The 15,725-nt window shown below is 27.8% G+C and overlaps 1 protein-coding gene across 1 annotated transcript; it reads left to right on the forward strand.

Moving 5' to 3' along the window:
• The first annotated feature begins 1,063 nt into the window (after window positions 1-1,063).
• LOC119681086 lies at window positions 1,064-11,534 on the forward strand. Its single transcript, XM_038094163.1, has 14 exons — window positions 1,064-1,177; window positions 1,760-1,863; window positions 1,920-2,001; window positions 2,068-2,313; window positions 2,394-2,799; window positions 6,315-6,424; window positions 8,461-8,676; window positions 8,733-8,928; window positions 8,992-9,143; window positions 9,209-9,443; window positions 9,512-9,589; window positions 9,652-10,001; window positions 10,070-10,237; window positions 11,340-11,534. The coding sequence occupies exons 1-14, from the start codon at window positions 1,064-1,066 to the stop codon at window positions 11,532-11,534; spliced, it is 2,652 nt and encodes an 883-aa protein (XP_037950091.1).
• Window positions 11,535-15,725: the final 4,191 nt, after the last annotated feature.

Consider the following 15,725-nt stretch of genomic DNA (forward strand, 5'->3'; position numbering starts at 1 on the left):
TTTACGACATAATACATAATATAAATGACATAATATTTCAAGAAATTCAAGGTACTGTATAAAAAATTAAGTATAGGAAAATCCATTCCTCGACCACCGAGATATTATAATAAATAAAGTCTGCACATTTTTAATAAGAAGTGATACACAATAAAAATATCGGATCTGGAACATAAATATAAACAACCTACAATTACGTTAAAGACACTTAAAATGAATGAAAATCTGTTGTTATACATAAGGAAATAAGGTCACAAATGACAAATAAAGAAAGGTATAAGACAAAGAGAATTTTTAAGCTACATGCTCCTTGCCACATTTATGGATGCCATTAAATACAAAAAAATAAGAAACAGAGAGTTAGAACCTCAGTCAATGTACTATCAATAATTATTACAGACAACATTGTATTAATAGGCGAATCGTTATATAGTCTACGGATAGCATTGACCGAAAGTGAGGAATCCTTATTAGAAATTGATATATATTTTTAAGTCTGGTTCATTGCTACCTGTAGCCTATATAATGAATTAACTATTAAAACAATATCGTCTGTATATACAAATACCACAGCGGTAGCAAGAACAGGGAACTAAATCCCCATAGTCAATGTACTGTCAAGCATTTGTATTTGTACCTTGTATGAGCAGCTGATTCGTTACAAATTCTACATGTGACATTAAACGAGTATGAATTCTTGTTGAAAATAGAGGAGGTCTGATAATTAAGTATAAGATAGATATAAGATTGCCATAGCCATAGCTATCTCCATAGCCAATGTACGATCAAGCATTTGTATCTAAGTATATATAGATGACCTTGTATGGGCAGCTGATTCGTTACAAATTCTACATGTGACATTAAACGATTATAAAAAATTCTTGTTGAAAATAGAGGAGGTCTGATAATTAAGTTTAAGAATTGCTGTTATTTTTGAAAATAATTTTATTCTATAAGTGTGAAAGATGTCCCACACAGACAGAAAAGCTTAACTGAATCCAGTCGACTTAAGTTACAAGATAAAATTCTGACAATGAATAGGTATCCCAGTTTAACATGAAGAATGCATAATAGAGAAAAATACAAAAACAGAGAGGAAAAGGAATATTATTCAAGATATCAAATGGACTGTAAAAAATCGGGTTTAATATCAAAACTAAGTCTTTGTTCACCGCATGTAGGAAAGGCAAAAGTCGATTTGAAGAGAAATAAGCTCTAATAAAAAAACAAACTGATAATTTTTTTCATGAACAAAATAATTATTTAGAAAGAACCGAAAGTGACGTATCTTATGAAGAAAAGAAACTATTTAAAATTTAGAAGGATTCGAACAGAAATGAAAAGACAACAACAAAAATTTTAGTTAATTTATTGAAATTTGGCAATACTTGGCAATACTCGAAACAGCATTGTATCTCAGCCAAACATCAATAAATTAACTAAAAGGTTTATTTTTGTCTTTTCATTTCTATTCAAACCCTTCTAATATTATATACTATTTGTATTATTTACTCGTAAACTTAATCATATTTAAGTTTAGTTAAATGCAAGTGTTCCTTTTTCTACATAACTTTTGCTTTACATTATTATTCCTGGTTTATATCGTTAAAAATATTTTATTTATTTATTAAACATTGAGTAAAGGATATGGTTTTATCACACCTAATGTATCTTAAGATTACACTAGCTTTATTTATATCTAAATTCCATCAGTCAATACAATTTTGTTTATTTAATCTATTAATTCACATTTCGATAGACGCATCAAAGCGTTCTTCAAGAACCTATTTGTCCTGGAGTTGTTGGTGGTAAATTAGATTTTCCAAGGTTTGCATCTTTCGCAGCTATTAAAATGGTGTTATGGTAGATAAATATCTATTTGATTAAGTGAATATTGAATTACGTATTCTACATTTCAGGTGGGAAGATGAATATTATGCCTCATATCGAAAATATTCCGGTCTTTTGCATACAGAAAAAGAACTTGATAACCATGACCCTGTATGTAATCTAACAGTATAATATGTTAACATTTTTTAAATAAAAAATTTTCCTTTCCCTATTTAGACCTCCGTGACCGTTAAGAATTCAGATCCAGAAAAATTTGTGAGCTTGGTAACAAAATCTGCTGATTTACTGTTGGAACATTTACATGTCCTATCACAAGAATCATTGGATCATGCTGATTTATCAGTATTAACAGCTACGATTGGTGCATCGGCATTAATTAGAAATTGTTTGGACATATATTTGCAAGTATCTACAACTAAATATTGTCCACCAAAGGGAGATGAGAAAGGTGGTGCATTAAAGGTGTTTATACCTAAATATTAAAGATAAAAAATTTATTTATCTAATATATTTACTATTTAATATGTATTTACTAAACGAAGCTGACATTAAAGCAATACTCGCAAATGTCAGAAGCACTCGCAGAACGCTTATTGGATTTACACTGCCGCCTCTTGTTGCTTTATATTGTGCAAGATGCAGATTGTTTAAACTGGGAGGACACGGAACCATTTTTCGAATCGGAACGTGGCTCTTATACGGTGCAAATGTGGTGGCATTATATGCGGGGCACAAATGATGATTTATGGAATTCCGTGCCACCAAAAATGGCGCAACGCATATTTGCGGGCATGCTGAATGAAACTTTAAGTATCCTCACTATAAGGTATTCGCAAATTGTGACCAGTAATGCCAGAGCGCAATTGCATTTGGTAGACATAACAAATTTATTGTTTTGTGTTGCTGAATTATTACCGCATATATGTGAAAGTGGTGAGGCTTATGTGGGTAAGTGCCTTATGTTTACCAGGGATATAATTTTGTTATAATTTTATATATTAATGTTTTAATCGACGAGATTAACCAGTATATAATTTAATTTTTATTTAATATGTAGTATTTTTCAAAATTTATGTTATTTTTCTAGCTAAAATATTTTTACTTTAAATCATTTTTAAGTTTCATTTGTATTTGTAACCAATTGTTTGCATTGCCACTTTAGCATTTTTTAAAATTACTGTAAGGAACGACAAAGTCACACTATCGCATAGTCAAAATATAGTAATCAAAATATAGTAAAATATAGTATAGTAGACAATATGTAATTAAGTCTTTCCAAAATCATTTTCTTATATCACTTCGTAGTTCAAAATTATCATTTCTAGTTCTTAAAAACAATAATTGCGTCAGATGCAATTATCGTTTTCTAACATAGAAGCAGCATTTTTAGCAATCAGTTTTGTTTAATTAACTATCGAATATATTAATTAATTATGACTTTTATAATAATTAACTATAATAAATATTAAATTATGGCAAATTTAATACTTTTTGATTTATTGTTTAGTGAACGAAAATGTAATTCAGGAAATGACTCGCAGGAAAATAAATTTGCTGTATAAAGTAAAACAAATTTTAATACAAGTTATTACTTGGATCTCCCGATATTATTACGATTAAAGCTTTAAACACTTTATATATATATGTAAAAGTAAATTCTTATATGTTATTTCCTTTTTTTTGTTGTATGTTTTACGTTTAGCAAAGTTCATTCCGCCTGAACAGTTATAACTTCTTAGATTGTTGAAGTAACATATTGTATGCGATCTGCTCTATAACTAGGAATAACTATTATACCCTATAAACATTTATGTGGTATTTGGTCCAAAAACCATTTTAATAATTTCAACTTATTCAACAGATAATTGTTTTCATGACAAACATTTTTGTAGACAAAATAATAGTAGACAATAGACAATAAGATAATAGACAATAATAGATAATAGACAAACTAATGAGTTGACATTTTGTTCTTGCATTTTAAAGGTAGGCATTAAGTCCTTATAACTATTCTTGTTCCAAAAGATTTGATGTAAAACTACTATTTTTAAATGACAACATATATAAGAACAGTTTGTAAAATATTTTTAGATATAGTTTTAGTTATAGTGATTTAATATTGGTGTAGTTCAGAAAGTTTATCTAGAGATATTAATTTGGGAAGATATCGTTCCACAGCACTACGTACAGAACTTTAAAGCATGAATGTACAAACAAATATTATTCATTTACGCATTTAGTATATTGGAGTGAGTGGTTTAATTATAGTTTTTATAATAATTAAAATTTCCTTTATTATGCCTCTTGTCGTAAACAACCCTCTTCAATTATTCTATTATGTTATTCAATAGTTCCATACACTCTTTCTTCATAACTTCTTAACGCATGATTTAGTTGGGTTCACTTGACAACTTTTCAAACTTTGGGTTTTAAAACGAATTTTACTTTTGGTTTAGGAATGTAGCTGCTCTTGATTCGCAACATCTCAAACATCTGGATTGTAGATGAATTTCACGTTAATAAGGTGTTTCAACTGTTAATTTAAGACTATTCAAATGTAAAAGTTTAAGATAAATTTCGCATGTTTTGTGTGATTAAACAGTTTATTTTAACGACTTTTCAAATATTGGAATTAAAAACAAATTTCATATTTATTATGTGATTTAGCTACTTTTGATCCATGACTACTCAAATCTTAAGATTTAAAACATATTTTACGTTGTTCATTCGCCACTCTGCGTGTTTATTTTTTTGGTAAAATTAATGTTTAATAATGACGGTAACAGCTGATTTTAACTCTAGATCATATGAATGGAGAGTACCATACACATTGAAATATTTGTAATTGTTTCCATTTCTGTTTTCATTAAATGAAATTTGTTAATAATTTGCTTATTAAATACTTTTTGAAGGGATTTTTAAAGGATAATTATAAAAATCAAATGTTTAAATAATGATAGTAACAGCTGAAATCAACCCTCGATCGTATGTATGAAGATTACCACATTATTATTGTTAGGGGATGTGGCACTGCGACTGTCGGATCTATTGTGAGATTACCACATACTCTACTATTTAATTATTCTCAATTGTTTCCATTTCTTGATTTTTTAAATTTGAAATATACAAATAAAAGAAATTTTTCCGAAAAGAAAATATTCTCAATTTTATGAACGAAAAAACTTGATATCAACGAAGAAAAGATTATTGCATTAGTATTGAAATGGATGCCTAAAATACCTCTGAGTAGTGACGCTCAAAAGTAAGAGTGTAAGTGATTGAGGATTAATTAAAGAAATTGAAGGAATTAAAAAGTAATTTTTCTACTTTATTATTAATTTTACTAAAAATATGAATTGAATAGAATTAGCTGAAAGTTTAAATTTACATATATCAAATTAAATAAAGTTTTCTTAAATTATTGATTTTTATAAATAATCCATTTTTCCATTTTCCATTTTTGCTATTATATTCGGGTTTCTGGTTCAATATTTGAGATATATACATGTGTATATTGTTACCTTTATTATAACAAATATATATTTTAAGTTTAGTTTAAATCTATCTTGGTTCTTAGGAAGTTATTTGGGATTGTTATATTCTGGTTTGTGGTTTGATATTTGAGATAAAGACATGTGTATATTGTGATCTGTATTATAACAAATATATATGCCAAGTTTGATCCAAATCTAACTTGGTTTTTATGAAGTCATTTAGGATTGTTATATTCTGTTTTCTGGTTTAATATTTGAGATAAATAGATGTGTATATTATAACAACCTGTATAATAACAACTATATATGCCAAGTTTGATCCAAATCTATCTTGGTTTTTATAAAGTTATTTCTTTATAACTTTTTCTTGTTTATTTTCGAAACATATAAACCTTCTATATCTGAATTGAAATTTAGGATTAAACTAAACATACAGGTATATTGTGAATCTATATAATAACACACACAGGGACCAAGTTGGTTCATATCCGTTAAAGCATTAAATAATCTATTTGCAAGTAAAGTAATAAAAAAACAAAAACTGTAATTCACTTAAATCTAAACTCGTAGAGTGAAAATATTTCAATAATTTTAAATAGGTAAATAATCAAATTTAGAAATGTATAGTTTATAAATAAATATAAAGAATTCATTACAATTCTTTATAATATATGCTGCAATTCATATATGGAATTTAATTTTTCAGCTTCGTTTAATACGTTTTAATATTGCTGCATTCCTGCTGCTCTTTCTAACCCACAATATTTGCCCTTAAATTATTTATACAAAAATACATAATTCATAAACAGTCTTTGCGTTTTCTAAGCACAACGCATAGAATGGTTTTTATAGCAATTCATGTAATGCCAAACTACACCAAACATTTTCCAGCAGACTTTAAGCCATCAACGGAGAGATTATGAGTAAATTGCATCTAATTAACATTAATTTAAATTTTATGTATGAAAGGACTTCAGTTAACAAACCAAAGTGTCATCATCCGTGATATACATGCGAAATGTAGAGAACTTTTTTACTGCCTGCTTCTACGCGGTGCGCCACTTGGAGTGCTCTCAAAGGTTTGTATATAGAATGAAAGTTATTTATTTCTCATAATTCCCCTTTTTGAATAATTTTTTACATAAAGATACGAATTGAAACATTTTATAATATTAAAATAACATTTTTTTAACATAAACCAACTAAAACTTTTTCAAAAGCATACGAATTTAGTTTATTAAATGCAATATTTTGTGTTTATGTTCACTTTTGAAGTTAAAGTTTTTATTAAATTTATTGATATCTTGAAGGAAAGAAGGTTAAGCACAATTACTTCCCTATTAACTTGAAATTCGGAAGTATAATATTTATTTAGAAAAATAATATTTAGGTACCCACTTTAAAAGTAATAACTAGAAAAAGTAAAAAATAGTTTTGTTACAGTATCAGGTATTTCTATATTAAATAGACGGTTTATTTTATTCTATAGTTTAAATTTAAATTGTGAGTTTATTTGAGTTAGGTTTCTGATTATAACGGAGCTAGGTGTTCTTTTTCTTAGGTACCAGAAAAAAAACTATGTAAAACTTTTAGTTCTACACTCTCATTATTTTAATAACCTTGTAATACGTAATAAAGTTAGGTTAGGTTATGCTGACGGAGTAAAAAGGCTATGCGTAGACTATTAAGATCCATTGCGATACCTGATCAGAGTATTAATTTTTTTTTTTAGCGAGAGTGTGCATTGTTTAGTATGCGCGTGTTATTATTGAATTTTATTAGGATTTCAGCAGAAACCTTAGGTATGTGCTCTAGTCCGGTAAAACTGATAGCCCCAAGCTATTTTTGTCGAGTTCTCAAGAGAGCCGGGCATTTGCACATCAGATGCTCTAGGGTTTATTTTGCATCCGGCTCGTTGCATTTTTCTACAAACATCTTTATAAATTAGGTTTAGTTTGTACGCATGTGATGCGATCAGACAGTGCCCTATCAATACATATCTCCGGAATATATGATCGGGATCATATAATCCAAATCGAGAGTGGCGTTCTGATTTACAACGCTATGGCAATATTACAAAGTTATTATATTATTCTTTCTATGTATCTAATATATGTATCTTTTATGTATCTATTTCTAACTTCCATCGAATATTTCTACAGCTGGAGTAAAACAAAATGGCTCAAAAGTCAAAAACTCAATTTCAATGTGTGGCTACCCAACAATATTTTAGGCAGCAATAAATGGTATCGTAATGTTTTCCGCGATCAATTACATATTATTAGATTTTAAAACAGATCAGATTATTAGATTTTGGTACAATTAACTCAAAATACTTAAATAATTGCACAAGTTCAAAATGATTTCAATACATCAAGGAATATTAATACTGTAGTATCAGAATGCGTCCAATGACATGAATATACAAAAAGTCAATAGAGAAGTAAAAGTATAGAAATTCTGCAGAAGACAGGCATAATAATTTTACATTTCAGCGAGGATAATATTAGCTAATATTAGGCTAGTCTTACGAATTAATTTACAGTATAAGTCACTGCATTCTATGATATCACTTAAATTGGTTGAGCCTTTCTGACATTGATGACTTTGTGAATGTCCAGTTCTTATCAGAAAAAGGCTTTACAACTTAAGTTGTATTGTTATGTCTCCATATAAATAATAAACAGTGAACTGAGTTAATATTTTTAAGAAAGATTCAATATACAAGCTAAAGATCAATATTGTGCACAAAAGATGTGTTCGGTTTAAAAGATTTATTCTAATAATTATATCGAAGATAAACGATTTCAATATTTCAGGATATAATCTATTATATTAGTTATATTATATTTTTCTAAGTTTTTATTTTTAACAAAAGCAGAGCATAGTTTAGGGCCTCATTATAACTTCACGTATTGAACTGATTGCTCACAATGTTTCTGATAGCACGTCGTATGCTGACTATTGGTATAAAATTTTATTTCTGTCTACTTTTTAATGTCTTAAATATTCCACTATATACTATTTCATGTATATACTTGTAGGTATTAGAGTTCGAGAAACATTAGTGTTTATTATTTGGTATAAAACTTAATTTAAAAATATGCTTTAATAGGTTTTCCGTAAGGGTCTAGAAAATATGGAAATGTTTTCTTCACGGCAAGGTTTACCAAGTGCTTGGATAATCTTTGCTTTACCACGATTTTTTCCGAAAGATCAATCATGTCAATGGGTATCAGACTTTTCGGACTTAAATACCAATACCGCAATTTCTCTGGAATTAAAAGTGCTACTTTCTTTTCCTGAAGCAGATTGGTCATTTTTAGTAAAGGTGAAGTTAATCAGAAATTAATTATAAACAATGCAGCTAATGTTTGTAAATTAAAGGTTTTATTAATGCGGGATGCAAATTTATCAGGAATTATTTTACGGCATTTATTAAAATATCTGCCAGCATCAGAAAATTTTAAAAATGTAGCTAAACATTCTTTTACTGAGCATGGAAGTGAACCGCAAAAATGTAAGGCATTTTTATGCCGTAGTGAATGTTTTAATGTATCTGATCTGATTGCTGATGATTTGGGTATATCTATTCATTTATATATAACAAAATTATATATTCTATAATAAATACTATAACGTTTAGATCCAGTCGGTCAATCGAACTATCAAATTGTTTTATCGTTAACATATATATTGATCGCAGTGGGTAAGGCTCTTGATATAAAAGCTTGTCTAGTTAAGGTATTGGAAGAAATTGCTTCAAGTGGTTGGAGTGACTGCTTAGATAAACGTCAAGTATTAAAACATCATAAAGCACATAATACAATTTTTATGAAAACTAAATATTTAACTGATTTTAGGTTTGGAATCAAAAGCGTCCACCTTGGTTAGAAGCTATTATGCATTTTGTATATCCGGTATTGGACTGTGTAGTTGATATGTTAATTAATGCCGTTGAAGCAGGTGCAAGCATGTATCAGGCAATGTCTTTAGCACTTACTTGTGTTTCCGAAATGTGGGACTGTATACCAGAGGGTCTTTACAAAATCACATCATTATTACAAGATATAATACCAGTTTCTACAAAACCACTAGGTAAGTGTGATATAATTACTGCTTGCATTTACTTTTTCGACTATTAGGAAAATATACAATAATTTTAGGTGATTCTGTGTTGTTACAATCAGTATTTGCTGCTTTGTATACAGAGCTTATTAAATCTGCAGAATCATATGAAAAGGGTATGCAATATCTTTCATTTATAAACTGGTCAAAGTATTAATTTATTTCCTATTGATAATAGAGAAAAACGATGCAAAATCATCGATTTGTTACTCACTTTCTGAAGCTATTTGTTCTGTAGATGAAGATGATAAGCATACAGATCAGATTGATTTGTTTTTAAAGCAAGCTAGTGAAAGTATTACACTGGATACAGATTATGGATTTGGTGCTTGTGGTCGTAGTGCAGGCGGTTTAAGTGCTGTTAGTACGATAAAAATTGATGATTTAGGTACTGCAGATTCAGATCGTCTTAGCCATAGTCCACCTGCAAATTATGCTATGGAACTTGATGTTGGTACAGCCGACTATATAGCTGAACTGTTGGCTAGCGATGTGTTAACAACGGATATCGGTAAACAAGCTTTAAAGGTTGGTAGTTCATATTAAATTTATTGGAAATGATATTGTTTTCAAATCTTTTGATAAATCTTCTACAGGTTTGTTATAATTATTTAAAAAATAATAAAGAATGGCTTATGGAACAATTGGGCACAAGTGAAAATGATCCCAGTCCATTTCAAGGCATACAGGGACAAAATATAAAAGAAACTAAACAATCTGTACTAAAAACTATGTTCTTTATAGGAAACACACCTTTTGATCAGGTTAGTATTTAATAATAGTAACTCATAATATTTGAAAATATATAAAATTTTTAAATGGGTATTTAAAAGAAACTATATATAAATATATCACTTAATTTAACCAAATATAACTAAATATAGTTGGTGTTTTTTTTTTGAAAATTTGATTTTTTTATGTTAATGCTCTCAAATATACTTTTATATTTTTACGATTATAGGAAATTTGAAGGCGGTGCTTGCGTTTTGAAAAATTCGAAAATCAAGAAAATGAACATTTTTTTTTTGATTTTAGAGATATGATTTGTTTGTCGACTCATATTATTTTTTAAAAATATAAAAGTTTTTACATACATTGCAAACTGTATCAACTGTATCTGTATCAACATCTAAACATGATCCACCTTTAAAATTTAATTTAATTGAAATATCAGTTGTTGGCCATTAATGGGTTAATGTGAGATCGGAGAATATTATTATATTATAATATTTTTCTACCAACTATACGCCTAGTTTCGTTACCTCATCTTCTGTTCCATTTCTAGACTTAATTTATAATCTAAACAGGTATTCATGAAGATGCATGAAGCTGTTTTTTGGGTCGGTGATAAAATGCTTTAATTTTTAAAAAATAATTTAATAAATATTGTGGTTTATCATAAAGAAATTAATTTTGAAAAATTAACAACAACCCTACTTTAGTTGTATATATTTTCAACAACAAACACAGGAAGCCTTTACTTGTTACATATTAATTAAATTAGCAAATAATGCAAATAACATAAATTTCAAGTATCTTATGACTTTCCTTTATTTGCAGGATGCAAAAGTCTTGCTTAAACTATAACATTTAATGCGAATTATTTACATTATTCAACTAATAGTAAACTTTATTACAAGAAATTGCTCCCTTTCTATAATTTTACATAGATTATCTTTATTGTTTTATGATTTTTATTATAAGTAACACTAAAGCGTATCTCTATTATATCCAATATTATTTCTAATAGTTTTCAAATGCATTTTAATTAATTTACAAAAATTGTTTAAAATTTTGTTTCTCAGTACATTAAATTTGTTTTAAATTTTGTAAATATTACATTTTAATTGAATAATTTTTTAAAAGCTTTTAACAGGATCTCTAAAAATCGATTATGTGACATGGTTACAAACTCCATTATCATTGAATCCTGAACGAACTTGGCTGCATTTGGCTAGACGTTGTGATTTTCAAGAGGATGCCAAACTTTCAATGCCGGAAGTGGCCATGGTGGCAGGAATTACGAAAATTATGAAGCGAAGAAAAGAATTTTGTAAATAACAAAATTTTAAATTAAACTAAAAACAAAAAAAATATCTTGTTTTGATAAGGAACGACGAAATAAATAAAATGCACATAGAAAAAATGTTGAAATTAATAAAAAATATGTTGCTCATACGCACCGTCAAACTTACTAAGCTAAGCGCTTTTTCCCGTCTCCTACAGGTTAACTCGCATAATATTAGATATTAAAGTAAATAAATATGCAAATTTATAAGAACAAAAACATCTACGGAAAAAAAAGAAAAAAATTAACTCATAAAAAATAATCATTTGCAGAAATGGTGCTTTAGATCAAAGGTAGGTTAAACGAGAGAACTAAACGTTGAAATAAAGTCTGACAAAAAAATTATTTTCTCCTTATAGCAATTTTATGTGGTGTGACTTTTAAAAGAAAACAGCCAGTTTCATTGGTGGTGAGAATTTATCAGATAAATTGGATTATCTTTAGTGTTGGTATGGAGGATTTTTAAAATTTAAAATTTATTTTGCTTAAATAAATTAAATAAATTTAGATTGAAATATGCAAAAAATTTCTTGTAAATATTGAATTAGAAATAATTTTGTCAAATAGAAAGAAATGTATTTAAAGGTTACGTTATTTGCATCTTTCCAACGAAATTTTGAATTTTTTGAATTTTCAAAAAATCATACGTATGGGGATATGTTTTATTTCGACCAAAAGTTTGAGCTTTGAAAACAGAAAAATTCATTCAAGTCTGGGGTTGAGGTTGGTCATTATTTGGAATAGTAGTTGCGGTATGCTGACCACTAAATCGAGAGATGATGCATTGCCATGATGAAACAAATATGTTGTCTTGTCTGGTAATTTGCATAGAGTGCTCCAATTATTGTAATTAAATTATTGTAATTAAGCCGAAGAATGCCTTTACCGTATCAAAAAGTCTAGCAATGCCTTTCGCGGCTGTCAAGATCTTTGTCGTTTTTAAGAATTAATCACTTTTTTAATGCTTTTTTTTAATTATTCGTTGGTCTCCAGAGGATAGGGGTGTATCCATTATACATTAACAAATATGAATCTACACGAACTTTTTATTTCTTGATATAAGCTCAATAAACATTTTTTTAATAAATTTTTTTATCGATTTTTTTTTGTTAATTTTTTTTAAAACGCATTATTTTTATTTATTTTTTAATTTATTTTTTTTATTAATTTTTTTATTTATTATTCATTCAAGTATCAGACTTGATATGCTTGAAGATATAGTAAACTTTACTAATGGGGCAGGCAGGTCATTCATGCCATTAAGATAACTGCAACAAAAAAAACACAAAAAAAATAATTAAAAATTAGAGTCCTTTGAAAGAAAGATTTAGAAAAAAACAGGGACCTAAATAGATAGATGGAGTGTAATCCGATGCGCGCCGACCAATATGTTAAAAATTGAATAGATACTATTAGATATAGAAAGCTATACAGCTATATATTATTAATAATGACATTTCCATACAAATAATTATAATTAAGTAAGCAGATCTTTATATTCATATTATATTTACTTTATTTATTTTTTACATTTTATTTTTTATTATTTATCATTGTATATTTAAAACGACAGATTATTTTTAGTAAAATATTATTTTTACCTTAATAGACGAATATATTAAATTAATTAAAATTTACGGAACGAAGGTGCTGCATTAATTATATTATTACATTTTATGTTATAATATAAAATATGTATTACTTAAAACAATTATTACAATTATTATTAAAAAACAATTATTACAAAAAAATGTAATATCTGTATATCAAAGTTAATAATTTATAAAATAATTTATAATTTATTTATTTATATATTATATTCACATATATTATATTTATTTATATATATTTCACAATTTATTTTTATAACAGTTAAATTTTAATTAAACATCTTTTAACTACCATAGATAAGTGGTTAATTAATTGCTTAAATAATAAACAACTTTTAAAACAATTTTTGAAAAATATATTTGTCATCAAAATTATGATTATAGCCCTTAGTCATCTTTAGCGTACTGTACGCTGAAAATGAATCATTTAAAAAATTTTAAAATGAAAATTGGTTGAACCAAACCACAGCCAAAAATATTGGCTACGTGCTAAAAGGGGCTGAAATTGGTGACCATAATCAAATTTTAAGCCAGTTATAATTCTGCCACGAACTCATGCCAAACACACAACGAAGCAGAACAACAGTGACAAAAACAAAAACAAACACAACCCCAAACTCAAACGCAAGCATCGCACTAACAGTTTCAAACTTGCAAAAACAACAATAACAACAACTTACAATTTGTTTAGTTGACTTTACAAGCTTGTAGAATCATTTGACTTCTGTTGTTGGTCGAATGCGGATGTGTTACAAGAGAAATTGAAAATACGTGTTTTACCGGTAAAAGGACGTAATATCGTTATAAGTAAATAAAAATCAGGCAAATTTTTGTGAAATCTAATTTGATAATAACGTTTTTTTATTCAATAAATTTATTGATTTAAAAAAATAAAATTAATAAGAATATTCGTTTTTGCTAATTGATTAAAGTATAAAAAAAAAAAAATTAAATGCATAAATTATTCATAAAAGTAACTACTGTTCAAAGTTTACAATACGGAAATTAAAACGTTAAGTCTGATACGCATACGAATTCTGTCGCCATAGAGTTTTCCTAAGAATTGAATATAATAATAAAACGACAAGCACTGCAGTTCAACAAACAAAACAAAAAAGGGTAAAAAAGCTGACATCACACTGCAACCATAAGAAAGGATAAACGCAATAATTCTTTTTATTTACTTTGTATGGCAACATCTAGAGAAGGCAGTGAAGTAGCAGCAATGTAACAGTCACAGCATTATTAGAGCTAGTTTTTTTTTTGGTATTGCAAGAAAGCTACGCAGGAATATTTTTTTTTTTCGAACAGGATAAAAAACATAAAACGTGAATTTTTTTCTTTTTTTGTTTTTTTTTGCGTTTGCATTTACGTTCGGATTTCTTGTTTCATTGAGTTGGCATTTTATTGTATGTTCTTTGCCAAGAATTCGCCTGATTTATATGCATTGCATGTGTATTAGAGTGTAATTGTTGTTGTGCTTAGTTGTGACGCGGTGTTTGTTTACATGATATGGTATACTCACGGACAAATTTGATGCGACTCCCAGTTTTGTCTATAAAGAACAATGGTAAAAATTTGTCGCCATTAGCGTTGTTGTTAGTATTTTTGTTATGAATGGTAGCATTTACTTCAGTTATATTAAGCTAAGAAGGAAGGCAACATCTTTAATATTTTGAAAGTTTAACGTGCATATAATCCTTAGTAAATAGTGTTGATGCTAACGTTTACGTTTACGTTTGGGTCAAGTTAAAAGTCAACAAACAAATAAACCGTAAAGAAATAAAAGATGTTTTTATTATAATTTTAATGCACACTTTTCATGAACGCATATATACTATATTTGTATATGTATATGTAAGGATGCTGACAATATGGATAATGCATAGAAACGTGCATATGCTTGAAGTTGTTTGCTGAATACAAATGACAGTAAATGACCTAAGGTCAAATAAGTTGCGTGTGTGGGTGTGTGTGTTTGTTATTTTTTGTTATATTCTGCAAAGATGAAAAAATAATAAAAATAAAACAAAAATTACAAACAATTTAAGTGAAGTGCGTGGAGGAAGAAGTGCTATAAAAAAGGTACAAACTGTCACAATTTAAGTTTTGCTATTTGCTTCAATATGAATCAATTACATCGAAGGCGTCGACAAGCTGCTGAGCCCTGCAGTTGCTTACGGCCAGTAATAAGGATTTTCGGTATAATAACGGCCTTTGGTAAGTGTGCTTAGTTAGATGAATACAAAGCAATTTTGATAAGTTCTTTTTTTGGAATGGGAACACATTACATTTGTAAAAGAGGATAAAAGGAAGTTGTTATAAACATTTTTTAAAAATATTAAATGAAGATAATCAAGAATCTGAGTTAATGATAGTAATTTATCTGATGAGATATGCAACCTTACTTTTTACATCAATTTGTTTAAATATGGAAAACTTTAAAACAAAGTTTCAACATTTCTCATATTTATATTTTAGTTTTTATTAGTTATATTTCAAAATACAGGGTACTTTATGATAAAGTGTATGTTTATTTAAATAAGTTTTGAAATTAAAGTGACATGGAAAAAA

This window comes from Teleopsis dalmanni, chromosome 1, assembly GCF_002237135.1.
Source record: "Teleopsis dalmanni isolate 2A chromosome 1, ASM223713v2, whole genome shotgun sequence".
Classification (NCBI taxonomy): domain Eukaryota; kingdom Metazoa; phylum Arthropoda; class Insecta; order Diptera; family Diopsidae; genus Teleopsis; species Teleopsis dalmanni.